This window comes from Vanacampus margaritifer, chromosome 1 (genome assembly GCF_051991255.1).
Source record: "Vanacampus margaritifer isolate UIUO_Vmar chromosome 1, RoL_Vmar_1.0, whole genome shotgun sequence".
Lineage (NCBI taxonomy): Eukaryota > Metazoa > Chordata > Actinopteri > Syngnathiformes > Syngnathidae > Vanacampus > Vanacampus margaritifer.
Window position 1 is genome coordinate 9,070,502 of NC_135432.1, and position 20,617 is coordinate 9,091,118.

Genomic DNA, 20,617 nt, shown 5'->3' on the forward strand with positions numbered 1-20,617 from the left:
CAAAATTCCCCTTCCTGATTGTGTTGGCGGCAGCGAACGAGTCTCGGTTGGATTCGAAACTTCTGCTTCTAACTGTAAATGTTTCTTTTTAGTTTAAATGGCTTTCCTTAACTTGAATCCCGCGTTGTGGCTAAAGTCAGACATCTGGCCACTTACTGCACCTGCTTTTACTGCTGTCAAAAGTCAATTCTTGTTGTGGCTGATGTCGCATGCTAAACTAGCGAGCTAGCTGGGAAGACAAGGACCCTTCATTTGTAGACGTGAGGCAGCAGCAAACTAACGACATATGTCACACATTAGTTGCCGGGATTACTTTTTTTTCTTCGGTTGGAAAATTATTTGGTGCATTAATACCGCCACCTTCTGAAATGGAATTTTTTCAAATCTGAAAATTCAGATTGACGTTCATTGTTTAACAACGAGTTCATAGATGGGCGCTTGAACAACGTGCTGCCGGGAGAGGTTTGTCAACGGCATAGTTACAACTCACACCCTGCTCATGCTTCATGCGACGCAAGCGCCTCTCCATTAGAGCACGGACAACTGTGTGCCCAAAAAACGCCGGCAGGTTTCCAAGACAAACTCGACAGTTTCCGTGCGCTCGGCAGCCCAGAAAAAGTAAAAAAAAAAACATGATGCGCATAGAAGTACATTAACACACAGGTGGTAAAAATACCACCACTCTGTATTTAAAGGGGAAGTCAAGTCAAAAATCTCGAATATGAATAAAGCAGCAAAATCCACCCGTTTTTATCCATCTTGTACAGTCAGTCAGTGCTGTTGACTGATAATGACATCACAATGCCTGAGAGCTCAGTTATCGACCATCACAACTCACCTGTTTTCTGGGATCGTGATGTTGGCCTGGCATTGTGATTTTCATTTGACAGCCAGTGACAAAATGGCCGCCCACTGAGATGGATTAAAATGGCTGGATTTTGTTGGCATTCATTCCATTCCAGAAATGCAATATTCCATCAGAATACCGTGTTTAGACTAGTGGGGGGGGGGGGGGGGGGCACTTAACATATAAAGAAAACATCTGACATCACTTCCCAAATTTGCGAGAAAAAACTCAAAAACTTACAACAAATACACGTAGCGTAGCTATAGTCTAATGTGAGGATTCGTTGGTGTTTGATGGGACACTGTTTATAAAATGAAAAGGCAGGATGGATTCATTTTCACTTTACTCGTCATAAATGGCAGCTAGAGCAGTGAGCTAGAGCGACAACACTTCCTGATTCCCTATCAGCTGACTAACACTATCCAATCAGATGCTAGCATACCATCGGTAAATGCGAGTGAATGACGGAGAGCAGCAGATTCAACACATCAACTTAGCTACTTGTACAACTACAAAAAAGACCAAAATGTATGCATGTGTAAATAATAATTCTGGAAACATAAATGTACAGGTAAATATACATTTATACAAATTCACTTAAATGGTTAATTTCCAGGGTGTGGACTTTCGCAAAGCGAGGCATCTTTGTCGCTGTCAGAAACCAACGCTTCAAAGTGCGAATGCTTAACATGACATGGTTCATCTCTGCTGAAGCAATTACTAAATCCTTGTTTGAAAACCCGACCAAAAAGTTTTGGCACAAACATCTGAGTGGTACGCTACGTGTATTTCTCGTAAGTTTTTGATTTTTTTTTTATAGCAAATCTGTCACTATATAAATTGGCAAATTTGCCACTTTATAAAGTCACAAATTTACAATTTTTTTCTAACAAATTTGCCACTTTATAAGGTGTTTTTTCTCTTTGAATATTACCCCGCATCTGGGGAAGAAAAAAAGAAAAGAAAAAAAATATATATATATATACTGTACGTGGCCCTAATACGCCGTCGTAAAGGGCAGATACTTGTGTTGAAGAAATTAAAAAAAGACGTGTGATTCAACTCTTGTTTTCAAGTAAAAAAAAAAAAAAATCACTCAATATCCAATATCAGCTTTGATGGAGCAACGTGAAAAAAAAAAGGCTCTCATCCTTTCCCTTCCCTATTTTCAGCAAGATGCGCAAACGACTGATCATGTGCCCGGACTCAATCCCTGACGAGACGGACGGGTTCGATTCGCTGACATGGCTCAACACTCTTCTGAAGACCACATTTCAGGACGTGCAGCACATTTCTTCAGGTTCGTCATCATTTTGGTGGATGAAAATGGCTTCTCAAAAAACCGCACTTCCACCTTGGACTCAAACCGCCCATATTACGTCTTCATTCCAGGTGCGTGTCACTGCCAGATCATGGATTGCGTCATCCCAGGTTCCATCGACATGAGCATGGTGAAGTTTGATCCGCAATCCGAGCGCGACTGCGAGCACAACTTCAGTCTCCTCCAAGAGGCCTTCACCAAAAACCACATCACCAGGGTACGCTCTCCATTTCCTTTACGAGTTCACATTTGGAGAATGGTTTAGCTAACCCCGGATATGAGGACTGGACTTTCAGGTCACATTTTTCCTTATTTTTCAACAGAGCATTCCATCTGACGAACTCATAAAAGGAGATTTCCAAATCAACTTGGACTTCCTGTTATGGTTTAAGGCATTCTACGCGGCCAACGCGACGGACGAAGAATACGATGCCGTGAATGCTCGGAACAACTGCGACATCAGCCTGTACCAGCCAGCCAAACGCTCGGCAAAAAGTAATTATTTTCTTTGCCAATGTGACAGTAATGGAAGGTTGTGGTTATGTTTCAATCACGGCAGGAGCTGGAATTGCATTTTTGATTCCTTAGGAAGCATAAACATGGACTCTACCACTGAGGACTGCGAATTGGAGAAAGCTGAGCCCGTGGCCAATAGCAAGGTAGACCTCGGTTTTATTGCGAAAACACTCTTAGGCTAAGTCTGGAGGTGCTCAACAAAGTGGAGGACATTTTGTGAGCAAAACTCTTTTGTTGTGTACTGAAGAATATGCTGTAATTTCCAATGGTAAGTGTCGTGCACTTAGCGTTTTCATCTTGGTGCTCAAAGCTCTTTGCAAAGGCTCACATTCAAGGTCACTGCCTCTTTTTATTCCTTGACTAGACGTCTACACGTGTATGTGACAGCTAAAGACTAATTTAATCATGTGTGAATTATTTTTTCTATTGATGAATGAATTGGACCAAAAAAAGAAATACTTTTTTTTCTTCTTTTGCCACTTTAAAAAAAAAAGATACATCATTTCAATCTAACAGTGCGGTGCAAAAAATGCACAAGCAAAGTTCTTCTGATTTATTTCCTGACTTGGTCCCTAACATTTGTCAGAAAATTGGCAAAAAATTTAATTGTTTTCAAAAGTAAGAGCAAATGTCTTACTTTGGGGGGGAAACAGAAAACAATGATTGCTCTGATTTCATGAAGGATGAGAGACATCAGAAAAATATTATTTTCTTTTTTTTCTTTCTTTTTTTTTCTTCTGGAGAGCTCAGTATTGTTCATTTGGTAATTTTACCGATTTGACATGTCATCATCATTGCTCTCCTTTTTTTTCTTTTTTTTTCATCAGAAAAATATTTTATGTTGACAGGCTAAAATACATGTCAGGATTTGGACAATTTGAAGTTAAAGAGTGTCTCTCAATGATTAATAAAATAGTTGTTAATTAATAGACTATTTGTTATGCCTGTAATACAAACACTGGAAAAACTTCCCTTAAAAAGTAGACAACAAGAAGAAGCACTGTGAAATGTCTGCCATCAATTTTCATGCCCTCGTCCTTTTGTATTTCACGATGAAACCAAAATTCATCCACACTGCAGATTTGAACGATGCCAGTGCCTCGGTAAATCATTTTCATGTGCGTGCACACTATCGATGCAAAGTAAATTGTGAAACTGAAATACAGCATTCTTGGCCTGGTTTGGTTTGGAACGCGCAATTGAAGCCCATGTGTTTTCAGAGACAAGTAAGACTATGCTGCAAAAATATGCACGACTTGTTTCTTTTCTTTATGTTTTGAATTGAATGCACTTGTTTCCAGCCCAAGGTCGTGGGAGTTGCAGATGAAGAGTCTCTGTTGGACAGCGAATGCTCATCAGAGAGCAACAGCGAACGCATGTCAGACAGCCCCGAGAACCCCAAAACACCGCAAGGTAAAACAAGTACGGGTAAGTACAAAAAAATGCAGGAAGTGTCGCTGTTTTTGAAAGCTTTTAAAGATTGATTTGAACGAGTTCTGCCTATTAACCCTGGAGAACCCAAAACCCTTTTCTTCTTTGGAAAATTATGAATTATACATTAAAGGACTGCTATAAGTTCACTGAACACCAAAATATATGTTTTTTCAATTTTAACCCTTGTTTTTTGAACTAGCTCAGAGTTGCTAATTTATCAAAATATATATATAAAACATACTCCTAGGCATTCTGCAACATGATATGAAACAAAATTTTACCATCTGATGTTTTGCTGAGAAGATGGTTTTGTTTGATGGATTGGATTGATTTCCAGCTCAACAAAACAGCATGTTGCCAGCCATCTTGTCACCACCACCCTGGCTCATGTAAGTGCAATATTCATCCACTAGATGGCCCCATGCATGGACTTTTGAAGTTAAATTTGTAAAGAAAAAAGAAAAAAGAAAAAAAGGTCTTTGTTATTTGAGTACCAGAATTTATAGGGGCCAAATTTGACCCCGTGGGTTCTCCAGGGTTTTAAAGTTGTTGAATGAGCGTTATGTCATCTGCGGAAGTATACGGTAATGATATCGGTCCCATTTTATTTTCAGAACTGAATGAGCGCTACATGAGCTGCATCAAGCCGTGTCACGTCCCCCTTACAAAGTTAAAAGGTGAGAAATGCACATACAGTCGAGTAACTAAGAATATTCTCTGCCGAGTCAAACGTCCATCTTTGCAAAAGTCAAACCAGATGCTACTAATATTTGTCTTCTTCAAAGTATTCGAATGCTAAGCTAGTGACAACAAGAAGCTGTCAAACTGGCGCAGGTGTACCGCAACGAAATAAGCAGCGTACTTTGAGGTAATATCAAATAAAATCGTTTTTTCTTGACTTTCCTAGACCTCACAAAACATGACAGCCTACTTGGAGTGAATGGCAACTCTGGCAAAAGGGTACGTTTCTTTTTCTTCTATCCAAGATATTGATCGACCTCCATTTTGTGAACCAGCCCTTTTAGTTCAGCTTCTCTCTGTCATGGCTGCTTTAAAACTGCGATTCCTAATCAGGAGTGCTGTGGCAAATGTCTGAAAATCATTTATTAATAACAAGTTTATCTTTGGTCATCTATCTATGCCAGTCACGAATATTGACTGTCATGAATGGGCGTGGAGGATGAGGGACCCAAATGCGTTGAAGGGAGACAGGGAGACAGGGATAGAGGGCAATGTCAGGAACTTTATTACAACATGCAGAGACAGGTGAGTAGACAAAGACTGGAAGCGACGCGACTGGAAAGAACGTGACTGAACAGGACGAGAGCAGGCTTTGTTAACTCTTTGACTGCCAGACGTTTTCAGAAACGGGTTGTCCCCACTGCCAGCCGATTTAAGCATTTTGAGTGATCTTTCAAGGTCCACAGAAAATGTTGTGTTTGGACTATGGAAACACACATACTACCAAATGAAAGATTGAACTCTCATCTTTCATCAGAAACAAAAAGTTTGTTTCTACCTTATTCCGTTCTTCAGTAATCAACAATAGAAAATGGTTACTTTCACCGAAATTCTCTCTTTTGAAACAAAAAACGGAGAAAACGAGCTTTTTGTGAAACGATGTTATTTCATGCACTCTAGTGAATTGTACACTTCTTTTTGTCCATGAATGATGCCACAAACACCTAAATAGTGCTTTACTTCTGTAAAACGCTTTCACCAACAATGAAAAAGTGTTTTTTGATTGCAAAATACGTTTATTTCCATTCAACAGTGTAACAATTTGACAAAACAATTTCGCAAACTATTTACAAATGTGTGCAACTGTGGTACTACTTACAATTATGTGGATGTTTCAAATACAGTTTTTCCTTTTGTAACGCTCTCCTGCGTGCAAGGAGACGCCAGGACTCGCACAACAGTTTACTTTCACTTTCACATTGGTCCGTTTTTGCGTGCAAACGTTACACTTTCTTGACGGCCTTTTTTTCCGGGGAATAAAAAGCAAGTAGCAGACTGTACACACTTCCTCCGATGAATATGCATTGGACTTGGGGCACTCTCCGTTGTCCGATCGAACGTCCGCCTGTGCGTGCTCGGTTGCGTTCCGCGTTACGACACCGTCATAGCCGCCGCGTCAGCGGTTCCAATTTCGCCGTCAAGCTCGGATTCACCTTCATCATCATCGATGATGATCACCGTCGTCATCAATGTACTATTTTAGCGTTGGTCGATGCCTTTTGTTTTGTAAGTGTAGAGCTGCTTGCAAACGCTCGCCATTGCCCGTTCCCTCCTCCATCTAGCTCCATCTAACGTCTTCTACTGCCGCGTCAATGCTTCTCAACCACGGAGTCACCACCCTCATCTTCATCATCGATGATGATCATCGTCGTCAACAATGTGCTCTTTCAGCGATGCTTTTGGTCTTTGAAAAAAACGGCTCGGGCGTGAGCTCCTCGCGACCGGCCGCCATTTTTCCTTTGTCTTCCATTCTCATCTCCTGCTCGACGCTCTAGCTCCGCCTCTACTGACGCCCACCCGATCTTGTCAAAAGAGAGTCATCGCTGCCCTCTAGGGGCCAAAAATAGTCATTAGGCACAACAGACAGACTTGAAACTTTCACCAGACATGCGGAAGGGTTTCCCCTACCCGTTTCAAAAAAACATTGGATGACGTCTTTTGACGTCATTGGCAGTGAAGCGTAGGTTTTTACTTGACGTCTTTAAACGTCAGTGGCAGTGAAAGAGTTAACAAAAGTGGGAAAAAATGTTAAACTAATAAAAATAGTTAAAATGAGTTTTTGACGTCTATAGCCGTCAATGGCAGTGAATTAATTAAAAATAAAATATTAAAAATTTGGAGCATCAGGCGATTAAAATTTTAATTGTAATTAATCGCATGACTAATAGTTAACTCACGATTAATCACAAATTTTATATCTGTTCTAAATGTACAATAAAAAATTCTAGGTTTTCATACTCTTGTTAACAAAAGTGGAAAAAATGTTAAACTAATAGAGATAGTACAAATGAATTTTTGACGTCTGTAGCCGTCAATGGCAGTGAATGAGTTAATAGATGAAAGAACTCTGTCTTGATAAATCACGTCATGTTTACATCGATGTCCCTAGCAGAGGGACACTAATGGCTTTTGGTCAGTTTGTAGCATGATTTAGGTTACAAAAGTTGTCGTCAACGCTCAGTCGGTTGACGTTAGTCTTCCGAGCAGTTCGATTCCTGCTCTCTCCCTTCATTGTTAAGTTAAGTATTTGGTTTTTGGTCAGTTTGTCATTTCTTATTATTTACATGACCAATAGGGGTCGCTAAAATAGAATACGTAATGCTTGGTCGTAATTTGGGGCATGTGGACAATTTCCAGGGGGGGACAGTCTCAACGTAAACCATGCAACACTGCAGAGGATAACGATAAGCGAAAATCAAAGCCATCAAGGCTTCATTAACTCTTTGACTGTCAGACGTTTTCAGAAACGGGATGTCGCCAGTGCCAGCCGATTTAAGCATTTTGACTGATCTTTCAAGGTCCACAGAAAATGTTGTGTTTGGACTATGGAAACACACATACTACCAAATGAAAGATTGAACTCTCATCTTTCATCAGAAAAAAAAGTTTGTTTCTACCTTATTACGTTCTTCAGTAATCAACAATAGAAAATGGTTAGTTTCACCGAAATGCTCTGTTTTGAAACAAAAAGCGGAGAAAAAGAGCTTTTTGTGAAACGATGTTATTTCATGCACTCTAGTGAATTGTACACTTCTTTTTGTCCATGAATGATGCCACAAACACCTAAATAGTGCTTTACTTCTGTAATACACCATCACCAACAATGAAAAAGTGTTTTTGGATTGCAAAATACGTTTATTTCCATTCAACAGTGTAACAATTTGACAAAACAATTTCGCAAACTAGTTACAAATGTGTGCAACTGTGGTACTACTTACAATTATGTGGATGTTTCAAATACAGTTTTTCTTTTTGTAACACTGCCCTGCGTGCAAGGAGACGGAGCAGGATTTGCACAACAGATACGTTTCACTTCGATTGTCCGTTTCGCATGCAGACGTTACACTTTCTTGACGGCCCTTTTTTCCGGGGAATAGCAAGTAGCAGACTGTACCCACTCCTCCGATGAATATGCATTGGACTCGGGGTACTCTTCGTCGTCCACCTGAGCGCGCTCGGTTGTGCTCCGCGTTTTCCGGTGTTAGCATCGCTAGCCCGTGAACCTTTATGACGTCGTCATAGCCGCCGCGTCAGCGCTTCCAACTTCGGAGTCACCATCATCGTCATCGATGATGATCATCGTCGTCATCAATGTGCTCTTTAGCGTTGGTCGATGCCTTTCGTCTTTGAAAAAAAATTCCCAAGTGTGAGCTGCCGGTCGGCATTGTTCGCTTCCTCAGCCATCTAGCTCCGCCTCACGTCTTCTACTGCCGCGTCAACGCTTCCAACCTCGGAGTCACCATCATCATCATCGATGATGATCATCGTCGTCATCAATGTGCTCTTTAGCGTTGGTCGATGCTTTTCGTCTTTGAAAAAAACTGCTTGAGCGTGAGCTGCTTGCAACCGGTCGCCATGTTCTCTTCCCTTCCCCAGCCATTGTCCCCTCTAGCTCCGCCTCACGTCTTCTACTGACGCCTACCCAATCTTGTCAAAAGAGAGTCATTGCTGCCATCTAGGGGCCAAAAATAGTCATTAGGCTAACTAGATCTGCTTGAAACTTTCACCACAGCTGGGCAAGGCTTTCCTCCACCCGTTTCCCCCAAAAAAATTTAACGTCCTTGGCGGCCCTCTGTAGGTTTTTACTAAACGTCATTTAACGTTTTTGGCAGTCAAAGAGTTAACGTATAACCAGGGAAAGTGCAAGAGAAGCACCACTTTTTTCTTTTTTTTTACTTTGACTACTTGAAAACTTTCAAAAGTTCCTGTTTCATCTGTAGAAGTTTGCATCCACATCATTCACAAAACGACTGTTAGAAGTGGTGACACCAGATCGAGCATCGAAGGTGGTTACGAAAGCCGCCGTCAACGGACAAAATACGCCATCTGGAAACAGTTTTGCAATCTGCATGTTCATGTCAACGTCACTCTTCTGCTTGATACGTTTTTCTTTTCACCAAAAGTCGTTTTGGCCACTTTTTGGTGAGCAACCGTTTTTTTGCGGGAGTGAAACCAACCCATGTTCTAGTGCTGATTACAAAAGAACGTAAAAAGTTAGAAACTTTATTTTACTGGTGAAAGAGAAGAGTCTACTTTTTTTTTGGGGGGGGGGGGGGTCATCCAATGCTTATATTGTGACAGAACACAACAGTCTTCAGATCTTGAAGAAGCAGACAAAATGCTCTCAACGGCAAAATGGGAAACTGCTTCGTGAAGGTTTGGCAGTCAATAAGAACATTTCATACTCACAAACAGATACAAATCCAGGTTGGCGATGAAAACACACATTTGGGGCCTAGTTGAAGGTCAATTTATTAATTGTATTTACCCTAACTTTCAGGCGGAAAAGACCACAAATGGCCATAAAACGCACAAAGGACGAAAGAAAGCCAATTACCAGGTCAGTCTAAAAGTTTAAAATACAGATGCTAAAAATTGTCTTGTTGAAATAAAATTGAACACATCTGACCCCCCCGTCAGGACGGGAAAGGCTTTTTGACTGGCGAGATGGTGTGGGGGAGAGTGGAGGGCTTCGCTTGGTGGCCCGGCTTGGTGATTCCATGGAAAACCAAATTTTCACCTCAAGGTTTACGCAGGGTGGAATGGTTTGGAGATGGAACCTTCTCAAAGGTTTGACCGCTGTCCAGTTTTTTTCTTGAAACGATTATTAACGTGCTGCAGAAGTGGGTTTCTGGTCTACACAAACGGACTTTCTGTCGCAGATCTACACGGAAGCTTTGAGGCCGTTTTGTGATTTCACGGAATGTTTCTGCAAAAACTCATTTGCCAGCCTGCCCACCTACAAGGTCGCCATCTTCCAGATCTTAGAGGTAAGACGACGGCATTCATCACCACACGCGGTACGGGACGGTACGTCTGCGGTCAACAGACCACCTGAAGTCGTCTTGGAACTTGAATCCCATTAAAAATTAATTGTGTTCTTGAAATAATACATCTTCTGCTACATACATTTTGCCAGGTAAGGACACTTGTGAGCAGAACTGTATTCCGAAGAAATACAGTCTGGGTAGTGTTAAATTAATTTTTGTCATGTATCATTGGTTTCCCTCTGATGGCTATTAGACTGTGAAAATCATAAATATATCATCACCTCATCATATTATTACATATAGCTAACATCAGGCTGAAACCGATGTCAAAATGTGTTCAATTTAATATTTCCCCCCCAACAAATCAATACTGACGGTCAGTCCACAAGTGTGTGTGTGTTATTGTTACAAATTAACCCAATATAAAGTGCTGCAAATGGTTTGCTGTCTTTGATGAAAAATAAGTAATACGTGATGGTTTTGGAGATGCATGGATTCCGCCCGATGTCTGCATTATACTAAAAACAAAATGGTCTGCGTTTTATTATTATATATATTTTAACGACATATTAAATGCCATCCATCCATTCTGTGAACTAACTCAAGTTTATATTTGATTTAAAAAACTAATGAACTAATGTTCAGATTATGCTTGATTTAAAAAAAAAGAAGAAGCAATCCTTATAATACGTGTTAAAATGTGAGGACAACACTCTAATTTCCTACAGTATATCTGCCTAAATGAAAGGAATTAGCAAAGAACGTGAAATAGACTTTGCTTTGGTGGGGCCCCACATATGAGGTGTTGGGTTCGATCTTAATGGCCCAGCGTGTTCCTTCCATTGGCTCGAGTCAAAAGGGGAGAAAGAAAATGCAGCGAATCCAGTCCATCTTTTGCCCGACCCCGTTCGACCCCCACTTTGCACAGGGTCTCTTGAAGCCCCCCTCCCGAGCCCCCCACTCTTCCGGCAGCCTGTCGGGGGCACTTTTTTTTCCTCACTTCCGCCTAGAGCCACTAAGAAAAACACCTTTAGTAGGCTGGAATTGCGAACATTGTGGCAAATTTGTCCTTTTCCAAAGAATCGCGATCCAAACATCTGCAGACTGGATGGTTGCGTTCACGTGCCTCGTGGATCGGAACGTCGGAGAGCCTCGACCACTTCTGCGCTCTCTAGGACGACAAAGGAGGGAGACAAAGCCACCGACCGCTGCACTCGTCAATGAAAGTCGATCGAAAGTAGATTTCCGTGAGCAATTTGGAGTAATTTGAATTGACACGTCGTCGTCTGATGTCGTCGTAAGGTGAAGTCAGGCGCTCGTTTGACAGTCGGTTTATGTGCCGTTAACAATTTGAAAACCTGTCAGCTCTCCCTCCCGTGTCGTCCGTATGAAAGAAGACAGGAGAAAGAAATCGTATCGAACTCGTGCCTTCATTTGACTTTTGATCCCATTTTGTCCCCAACTGCTCGAGATTGAGCATGAGGGTTTTAAATTTTCCAAACACGCCTGAACTTCACTGACTCCTGATTGGTTGCTGGCGCAAATTAAAAGTCTAGTAAATGATTAGCTTTTTATCAATGCAATTTTGTCAGTTTTAGTGGGACAAAACTCAACGGCGATAATAAAGTGCTAGTTTTAATAAACAGAATTTAGTTTGGCTTAATGGGAGTAAACATAATTGTAAAAACTAAACAGTAACATTATTTAAAAATAAATAAACATAATTTCGTTTCTTTTTAGTGGGAGTGAACTAATTATAAAAACTAAACAGTAACAATATATATTTATATATTTTATCTTTAAATAAACAGAATTAAGTACGTTATTGTGGGGCAAAACAAATTGAACAAACCAATCAGTAATAGTCAATTATTTTTCCTTTAGGCACAAAATTGAGTATGTCTACCCATGACAGTTTAGTGCCCAAAAGGAATTCGTACTCTGTGATTTGGAAATGGTTTGGTTTCGAGCCAGACGACATTGCTCAATCCCTCGTACTGTGCAAAGTGTGCATGGAGAACGTGAAAACGCGCAGGGGCAACACCACAAACTTGTTTAACCATTTGAGAAAGCTGCATCCCAAAGAACACGCCAAAAGCATATCCATGCGCGCTAAGCAAGCTGTGCAGCCGGTCAGCAGGCCCAGACAGGATGCGTCAGTGAAGGTGGAACGCAACACCAGGGCAAAGTCTGGACCAAGCAGTTCAAACACAAAGAAGGTGACTGAAGCCGCACCTTTGTTTGGAAGATGGACATTCTTGGGTCCTCCTCCTCTTCTTTATCTTCTGCCATGCTTTTCACTTCTCGGCATGCTCTTCCTCCCCCGAGAGTTGCCACTCGTGCAGTTCTTCTTCCATGCTTCCCTTCTAGTTTTCCTTCAGTGATAGAAACTCTCTGTCGTAAACTTTTATTTGTCCTGCGCATTCCCATGTCACTTTTATAAACACCGCTTTTGCGTTCAACTGTCGTTCACTGTTTCATTTATTTATTTATTTTTTTGCAGTGACTAAAATGGCATCCATTGTCACACTTGATAATCTACATCGTTGTTGATTTTGCAGTATTAAAATCTTGAACGTTTATATATAGATAGTCATATGATGACAACTCACAAATTTGCATATTGCTGTTATTTTGGAACATGTCCTCAGCTATTGTGAAAAAAAATCACCTATTTGCATATATTGTGCTCTTTTCTGTGATGCCCTAAAACGCCACAAGTTGGTGCGGAAGTCCCAACTAATAGGATAATATTAATCGGTGTCAAGGAAGTACTGTTGAAGGGATCTTTACATCTTTACATGTCACAGAGGAGCTAAATTTAGCTTAGGTTGTTAGTGGAAGTTACGGAGAGTCTTCACGTATGCATGTGTACACTTCCGCTTCCTATTTTCCTCTCAAAATTATCCATCCATCCATCTTCTTAACTGCTTTTCCTCACAAGGGTCGCGGGGGGCGCTGGAGCCTATCCCAGCTGGCTTCGGGCAGTAGGCAGGGTACACCCTGAACTGGTTGCCAGCCAATCGCAGGGCACAAAGAGACAAAACAACCGTCCACACTCACAATCACACCTAGGGACAATTTAGAGTGTTCAATTGACCTGCCATGCATGTCTTTGGAATGTGGGAGGAAACCGGAGTACCCGGAGAAAACCCACGCGAGCACGGGGAGAACATGCAAACTCCACTCAGGAAGGCTGAAGTCCGGACTCGATCTCACGTCTCCTGCACTGGGAGGCGGACGTGCTAACCAGTCAGCCGCCGCAGTTATTTAATAGAACGGCCAGCAGGTGGCAGCCGAGTATAAGAGATCAACCAGGGCCATGTTGAAAAAAAAAAGGCTCTTCTCCCCAGTGTTTTAAACAGATTTGTGAATAATGATGAAACTTAGCTATATTCTGATGCTAATTGCTTCGAAACGGAAACAGATAGAAATATCCTTTTTTTTCATAATGAAAGAAGAGACTCTAATCTTTCTTTTGATAGGTTTCATATTCTGTGGGCTTTGCAAAATCAGTCAAAATCCAGTAAAACAGCCGGGAGCGAAGGGGGTTGCTTCAGTGAAAATGGCTGGGAGTGAATGAGTTAAGAAAGAAAAAAAGAACACTATTGTGGTTTTGTACATAAAGAAATAGAGTTGGACAGTTATTTTATTTTGAATGCCTCGTCGATACAATGCAAATGAGCTGAGGTCGTATTTATACAGATAATTCAAATAGTATAGGATATGTTACATGCTAAATGCACACTCGCTCAACCTTGTGAATCGAGTGATTCGAGTCAATATATGAAGGAAAACAAACGTGTTATGTTCACCGTCTGGCGATGAGCGAGGGCATTAAAAAAAGTACAGTTGAATAGAATACAATGACTTTTATCGTTGCACAAAGTACAACAAAATTGAAGTATGCAGTCGTACACAAGATGCCAGCAATTAAAAAACATATAAAACTAACAAAAAGAATATAAAATCTTACAAATAAATATACGACATGAACACAGGACTTATGGTGAGTTAAAATACACCGTTTATTGCAGCTAGTATAGGTGACCAAAAGATACCCAATTTAAATTAAACTGCACTAATAAACCAACCACCAAAGGGCGCTGGAATTGCACAAATGGAAATCAACCTGGCCTTTTTAACAGATGTGCTGCTTTTAATAATGTGATAGAACGACGACGATATTGTGGCAATTTTAATATCGCGATATTGCCGTTATTGTTACATCCTTATACAGTGGACCCATGAGATTTGCCTATTTAGATTTGTTTTCAATATTTTTCAAATACTTATAAATATGTTTTTAAATTATTTATTTTGGGGAATTAAACCCCCATTTTTTGTGGAATACGCTTATTGGCAGTATACCGTTGCTTATTCAAGAATTTTTGGGGTTTGAAAAAAAATATAATAATTTTGGGCATCAATTATTAGTGGCATTTCGCTATTTACGTCCCCCGAGCGCCGTATGCACACACAAAAATGTAACTTTCCTCCAGATAACTTTTTGCAAAACACGTATGTCAGATTGAGTGCGTGCTAATGCCAAAATTCAACCTGCAGCTGGCAAGTGAACGCTGTGAGAAGTCTTTCCAAGAGGCCAAAGGAGAGAAAGAAAAAGAACTCAGTCTGATGCTGGATTGGGCAGTGAAAGGATTTTTACCATCGGGACCGCAGGGATTCACACCGCCTGGTAAGCGCGCACGCCAAGAGATTTTTTTGGGACTCGATTCTCTCGCAAAGTCACTTCTGAAAAACATTTTCTTCTCCGTCTTCTTGACGTCAGCTGTGCAAGACAATTCGGACTCTGCTCATTCTGACTACCAGCCGCCCGTGAAAAAGAAACACGCGTTTAAGAGTCGGGCCAGCAGCTACAACTACACCTTCACGAGAGGTATGTCCGTCCGTCCGTCCGTGTGCTCGTACGCTATCTCAGTTTCACAGACAATGTGTTGCAATGGCGGTGACATTGAGAGAAAAAAAAGAATAATAAAAAAATTGTCTAATGATGATGGAAACGTTACATTTGACCGATTTACTATGTTTCTTTCACAGACACTTTAATTGAGAGGCTTAAAGACAAAGGCACAAAAATCCAAGGTCAGTTCTTGCTGAACGATACGATCTCCGTCTTATATCATCTTGTTTTTATTTTTTATGATAAATTCTAAAAGAGGAAGTTTGTCATTCCAGATTGCTGTTTGGCTTGCGGGTCAGCTGAGGTCGTAGTGCAGCACCCGTTGTTTGAAGGCGGTCTTTGTTTCAAATGCAAGGTAAGCCGGCCTGCAATGTCATTCTTCTACATTCTGGTCCAGTTGGCAAAACATCGATTCCACACAAAAAAAATAAAAATAAAAATCACGGCGCACCACTAAATAAAAATGTCACAAAAAGTATGAATAAGCATGATGTCGTCCACTGCCCGCAGGAGAACTTCACGGAAACGTTGTATCGCTACGATGAAGATGGCTACCAGTCGTACTGCACCATTTGCTGCGGGGGGTCTCAGGTCATTCTTTGCGGTAACACCAGCTGCTGCAGGTAAAAATTTATTTATTATGACCACTATTTTTGGTAACAAGTAGTGTAAACGCGTTTTTTTTCTCTCCCCACGTTAGTGACCAATGCTATTTTTTTTTTTTAGGCCCGTACTGATTCTGACATCAGGCAAAATAAACTTCAGATAACTAACCAATTAATTGGCCAATTAATAAAAAACAAATAAAATACCTTCTTTTTTTATTTTTGTGTTCCTTAACGCTTACAAAAATAAAGCTATGAATTAGGGCTGTGCAATAAATCGAAATTCTATTACAATTTCAATTATTACACTCCACAATTATAAAATTGGCATAATTGTAAACAAAAATAAAAGATTAACCCTATAAAGCCTGAACCGAAAATTCTTATTCTGTGTAAAATTTTCCAATTTCCGCAAATGACTTTTGATTTGTGTCATATAAGATACATCCGGTCACAATGCTTTAAATCCCTACATTGTCAAACATATAATAATAAACAGACATATCAAACACATTATTGGTATTTCCAAAAATCAGAAGGAACATTTCCTACTATTAAATAGGTAAAGGTGTGTCTCTTTTCTCAATTGGGGCCATCTTGCGATGTCGCTGGGAAAGCCTTCAGCTGGGTGATGCTGCCCTCTAATGGATTATCCGTGCAATGCATGTGTCAGATCATATACAGGCGCTCGTCAAAAAATTGGAATATCCTCAAGGAGTTGAATCATTTCCATAATTCCATTCAAAAAGTCAAACTTTCACGGATTATACATTGAGATTTTTTATTTTATTTACATGTTTAAACATTTTCTTTTGTACCAAAAAAAAACAAATGATTGTCCTAATCATGGTTTCAATTATTATTACCAGATTAATCCTGATTAATATTTTCTTCATAATCAAGCAGCCAAACTATGAATTACAGGCAGAACGTTTGACTGAGAGAGAAATCAGCCAATTTGACTTAAAAGATCTAATAATGGCCAATTAAATGGCCAGAGCCTAATTCGTAATCTAACTTAAAATCAAGTCATTAGTAAACTAAGTGATTTATTAGAGTAACATGAATGAGTTAGCGGGAATTTTGCCAAAAGTTCCATTTGTCTTTTTGTCCACGGCAGATGTTTCTGTAAGGACTGTGTGGAGATCCTGGTGGGCGCGGGAACCTTTTGCGAGCTGAAAGACGTCGACCCCTGGAGCTGCTACATTTGCCAGCCGGCGCAGTGCGAGGGAAACCTCAAACTCAGGCTGGACTGGAGCGTGAAGGTCCAAGACTTCTTTGCCAACAACAGCGCCATGGAGTTTGTGAGTAGATTGTGTCGCACTTTGGTACTCGCTCACGCACCCACATTTGAATGAGGTCAGATTTTTTAAATATATTTTTTTGCTTTAAAAATCGAATTCATAGCGATCGTTTTTTTTTAGTACGTTTTTACAGTATACGTGTTGCAATGTTCTTCCATGTGGGAAAGGAGAGCCATTTATTGATTGTCGGGAGACCAGTTAAAGCACACAAACACAAGGAGCACACGCATTCAGACCACAGCTCACACACAGACTCGACAGTACAAATGCGTAAAATATTTTCTATGCAGGGGTCAAATTATTATTATTTATTTTTTTTTTTTTTGCGGCTTTTCACCTCCACGGATCAATTTGTTTTGTTCCCAGGAGCCTCACAGAGTTTACCCGGCCATCTCCGCAGATCGACGCAAGCCCCTGAAGGTTCTGTCGCTCTTCGACGGCATCGCAACAGGTCAGTCGAGGTCGAGTCGAGAGCATCGAGCAAACTTGCGTTTACATTTTACGCTACCATCCTTCCGATTTTATGCGCGGCACGGTTGCGGATTGTGGCGGTGAAAAAAATGGAACAAGATACGTCAATCGTTAGCAAGATTAAAACATACCCGCTCCGAATCGATGTAAAGACCGTCAAATAGGATCATAAGAAAGTACATTAGGTGTAGAGGGAAATTAGTACGATGACGTATACGAATTAGAGATGTATAAATCGTGAAATAATGGAAATGATTTGACATTCATTGGAGAGTGGTGTGAAATGGTTATCATTTGGATTTTTATTTTTAAAAGGGAATTAGTTTACGGAAGCGTATTGCATTTACTTGGGGGAAAAAAGTCCTGTTTTTCTGACTAATTTTTGGGGGGAGCTTTATTTTTTTTAGGCTTTTTTTCTGTTGAAAGATATAATAACATTTTTAATACCTAAATTTATATACCAACTATTGTTACACATATGAACATTTTAATTTTCCATATTAACCTTTGAATTAGAAATCTTGTGTCTCAGCAGGGCACATGATGTTGACCTCGTATGCTCTAACCTTAAGCTTGAACGACGTTGTTTTGTCTAAAAAGTTCCTTCTCCGCACTTCTTTGCCAAAACACATTTGGCTCTCACAGTCTGCCTAGACACTGATTGGGCCAGAAATTCGTTGTTTTAAATACACGCACATCTCACCAATGAAAACAGAATTCGTTTTGAAATAATACACATACACATACATTATTGTCTCTATCAGTTATGTCCAGTTCGGGTTGTTTTGCGAGATATTGTTTTGGGGAAGTCAGACCCTTCAACTATGTCCCAGTTTATGCACCAAATTTGCCCCTGAACGTTTGTTTACATTAGACTTCGTCTTGCCACCTCCTTTGGAAAAGTACTGGCCGAAATAATCAGAGGGGCGGATTTTAAGAAACTATATATAGCGTCTGCAACCCGGAAGAGGGGACACATTCTGACGCTCAGAAATTCCACGTTCTTAAGTGATGTACCTGAGTGTTGAATGTTCCAAGAGATCTCTTGTTTGATTAAAAATCATTTTTGCAAAGAATGTATTTTTCTTACAACAACTCACCCTCATATTTGAACACGCAAGGAGGACAAAATACCTCCTAATCTTTCACTGTTTTATTGAATATTTTACCCCGTTTTTTTGTACTTTTTTCTGTTTTTTAAAACAAAACAGTTTTTCTGAATTTTTTTCCGAGTTTTTTTTTTTTAAAAAAAAGTAATTTTCCCCTGTTTTATAAAATAATTATTCTTCAGTTTTTCTGAATAATGTTTTTTCTGTTTTTCTGAATATTTTTTTAAGGGTTTTTCCCTCAGAGATTAGCCAACAAACCACAATACAGTATACACATTCATTCCTTAATTGAGAGCCAGTAAGTAAACATGACCATCTTTATGCATATGGAGGTATGCGGGAAAGTGTCCGCTCGTCCCGACGACGAGTACGCGGCATTGACAGTCCATTTATACGCAAGTCTGTGGTGAGCCATGATTCGTCGTTACGTCAGCCCGAAGCCATTTTGATGTCATTTTCATTACATAGCGTGTCAAAATGGCCGCCTCGAGATGGATAAAAATGGCTGCCTAATTCATATTTAACGAAGGCAATATTAATCACAATGCTGTGTTTATGGAGTGTAGTGGACACGGCACATTTTTTGTCTGCATTTTGGACATCTTCAAATGTGAATAAAGGTTCGGGGGTGAGTTCTTTTTGTCTTTGCTTCCGTGGCAACAGGATACCTGGTGCTGAAAGACCTTGGCTTCAAGCTGGAGCGCTACATCGCCTCGGAGATTTGCGAGGATTCCATCGCGGTGGGGATGATCAAGCACGCCGGCAAGATCGAATACGTCAACGACGTCCGCACCATCACCAGGAAGCACGTACGTGGGACCCGCTGAAAACTCCCATTTGTTGGGCGTTTGCATGAATCCGTAAAAAGAGGAAGTGGTTGCGTTGCAGCTGGCTGAATGGGGCCCGTTTGACCTGCTGATTGGAGGAAGCCCGTGCAACGACCTCTCCATGGTCAACCCGCTGCGAAAAGGATTGTTCGGTAAGCTCGCTTGCAAGTGTTGTGACGGAACTGCAGCTGTAACAAACACAGCTCGTCCCTTACTTCCTTGACACCGATTGATTTCCTTTAGTCCGGGGGCTTTGGTGACATCTTGTGACATTTGAGAACATTCTAGTAAGAGAACAAAAAACTGCAAAATCCACACCCAAAAATGGCTAATTAAAAAAAATATATATATATATATATATATATATATATATATAAAAATTTTAGCTCAATTTTCTGAATTATTATGAAATTACTGTATAAATGACTAAAAGGTGCAGCCATATTTCCATTAGTTTAACATTTGTTCCCACTTTTACGAGTATGAATTGACATTTTATTGTACATTTAGAACAGCTATAAAATTTGCAATTGATCGCGAGTTAACTATTGAAGTCATACGATTAATTACAATTAAATAAATGTAATTACAATTAAATAAATGTAATTGGCTGACACCCCTAATATATATATATATATATATATATATATATATATATATATATATATATTAGGGGTGTCAGCCAATTACATTTTATTTTATTGTACATTTAGAACAGCTATAAAATTTGCAATTGATCGCGAGTTAACTATTGAAGTCATACGATTAATTACAATTAAATAAATGTAATTACAATTAAATAAATGCAATTGGCTGACACCCCTAATATATATATATATATATATATATATATATATATATATATATATATATTGGCTGACACCCCTAATATATATATATTAGGGGTGTCAGCCAATTACATTTATTTAATTGTAATTAATCATATGACTTCAATAGTTAACTCGCGATTAATTGCAAATTTTATAGCTGTTCTAAATGTACAATAAAATGTCAATTCATACTCGTAAAAGTGGGAACAAATGTTAAACTATTGGAAATATGGCTGCACCTTGTAGTCATTTATACAGTAATTTCATAATAATTCAGAAAATTTAGCTAAATTTTTTTTAAACAATTTTGAATGTGATATTGACTTGTGTTGAGGTCATTTTTCTGACTGCATAATTGCATTTGTAAGACGTTAGCGACAGCTCAATGCATTTCTCGTTTCATATTAAGATCTAATCTGTA

The 20,617-nt window shown here is 39.8% G+C and overlaps 1 protein-coding gene and 1 long non-coding RNA gene across 4 annotated transcripts in view; one reads left to right on the forward strand and one right to left on the reverse strand.

The window, feature by feature from the left end:
• Positions 1-20,617, forward strand: part of LOC144060106 (DNA (cytosine-5)-methyltransferase 3C-like) — a 25,691-nt gene continuing 5,074 nt past the window's right edge. The window contains exons 1-20 of one of the 3 annotated variants that reach the window (XM_077579320.1): positions 1-74; positions 2,020-2,147; positions 2,240-2,385; positions 2,492-2,663; positions 2,757-2,827; positions 3,986-4,112; positions 4,733-4,795; positions 5,026-5,078; positions 9,640-9,699; positions 9,780-9,929; positions 10,022-10,129; positions 14,696-14,825; positions 14,919-15,026; positions 15,188-15,232; positions 15,326-15,405; positions 15,561-15,673; positions 16,776-16,959; positions 17,326-17,410; positions 19,203-19,348; positions 19,428-19,518. In XM_077579320.1, the coding sequence (XP_077435446.1) occupies positions 2,024-2,147; positions 2,240-2,385; positions 2,492-2,663; positions 2,757-2,827; positions 3,986-4,112; positions 4,733-4,795; positions 5,026-5,078; positions 9,640-9,699; positions 9,780-9,929; positions 10,022-10,129; positions 14,696-14,825; positions 14,919-15,026; positions 15,188-15,232; positions 15,326-15,405; positions 15,561-15,673; positions 16,776-16,959; positions 17,326-17,410; positions 19,203-19,348; positions 19,428-19,518 (2,056 nt within the window). In that variant the 5' untranslated portion in view covers positions 1-74; positions 2,020-2,023. Of the gene's footprint in view, positions 75-2,019; positions 2,148-2,239; positions 2,386-2,491; positions 2,664-2,756; positions 2,828-3,985; positions 4,113-4,732; positions 4,796-5,025; positions 5,079-9,639; positions 9,700-9,779; positions 9,930-10,021; positions 10,130-14,695; positions 15,027-15,187; positions 15,233-15,325; positions 15,406-15,560; positions 15,674-16,775; positions 16,960-17,325; positions 17,411-19,202; positions 19,349-19,427; positions 19,519-20,617 lie in introns of all 3 variants that reach the window. The other 2 variants (XM_077579300.1, XM_077579311.1) reach the window with 2 other exon arrangements.
• Positions 14,501-20,617, reverse strand: part of LOC144060119 (uncharacterized) — a 14,571-nt gene continuing 8,454 nt past the window's right edge. Inside the window, exon 3 of the long non-coding RNA XR_013295851.1 lies at positions 14,501-15,667. This is a non-coding gene — a long non-coding RNA (uncharacterized LOC144060119). The remainder of the gene's footprint in view (positions 15,668-20,617) is intronic.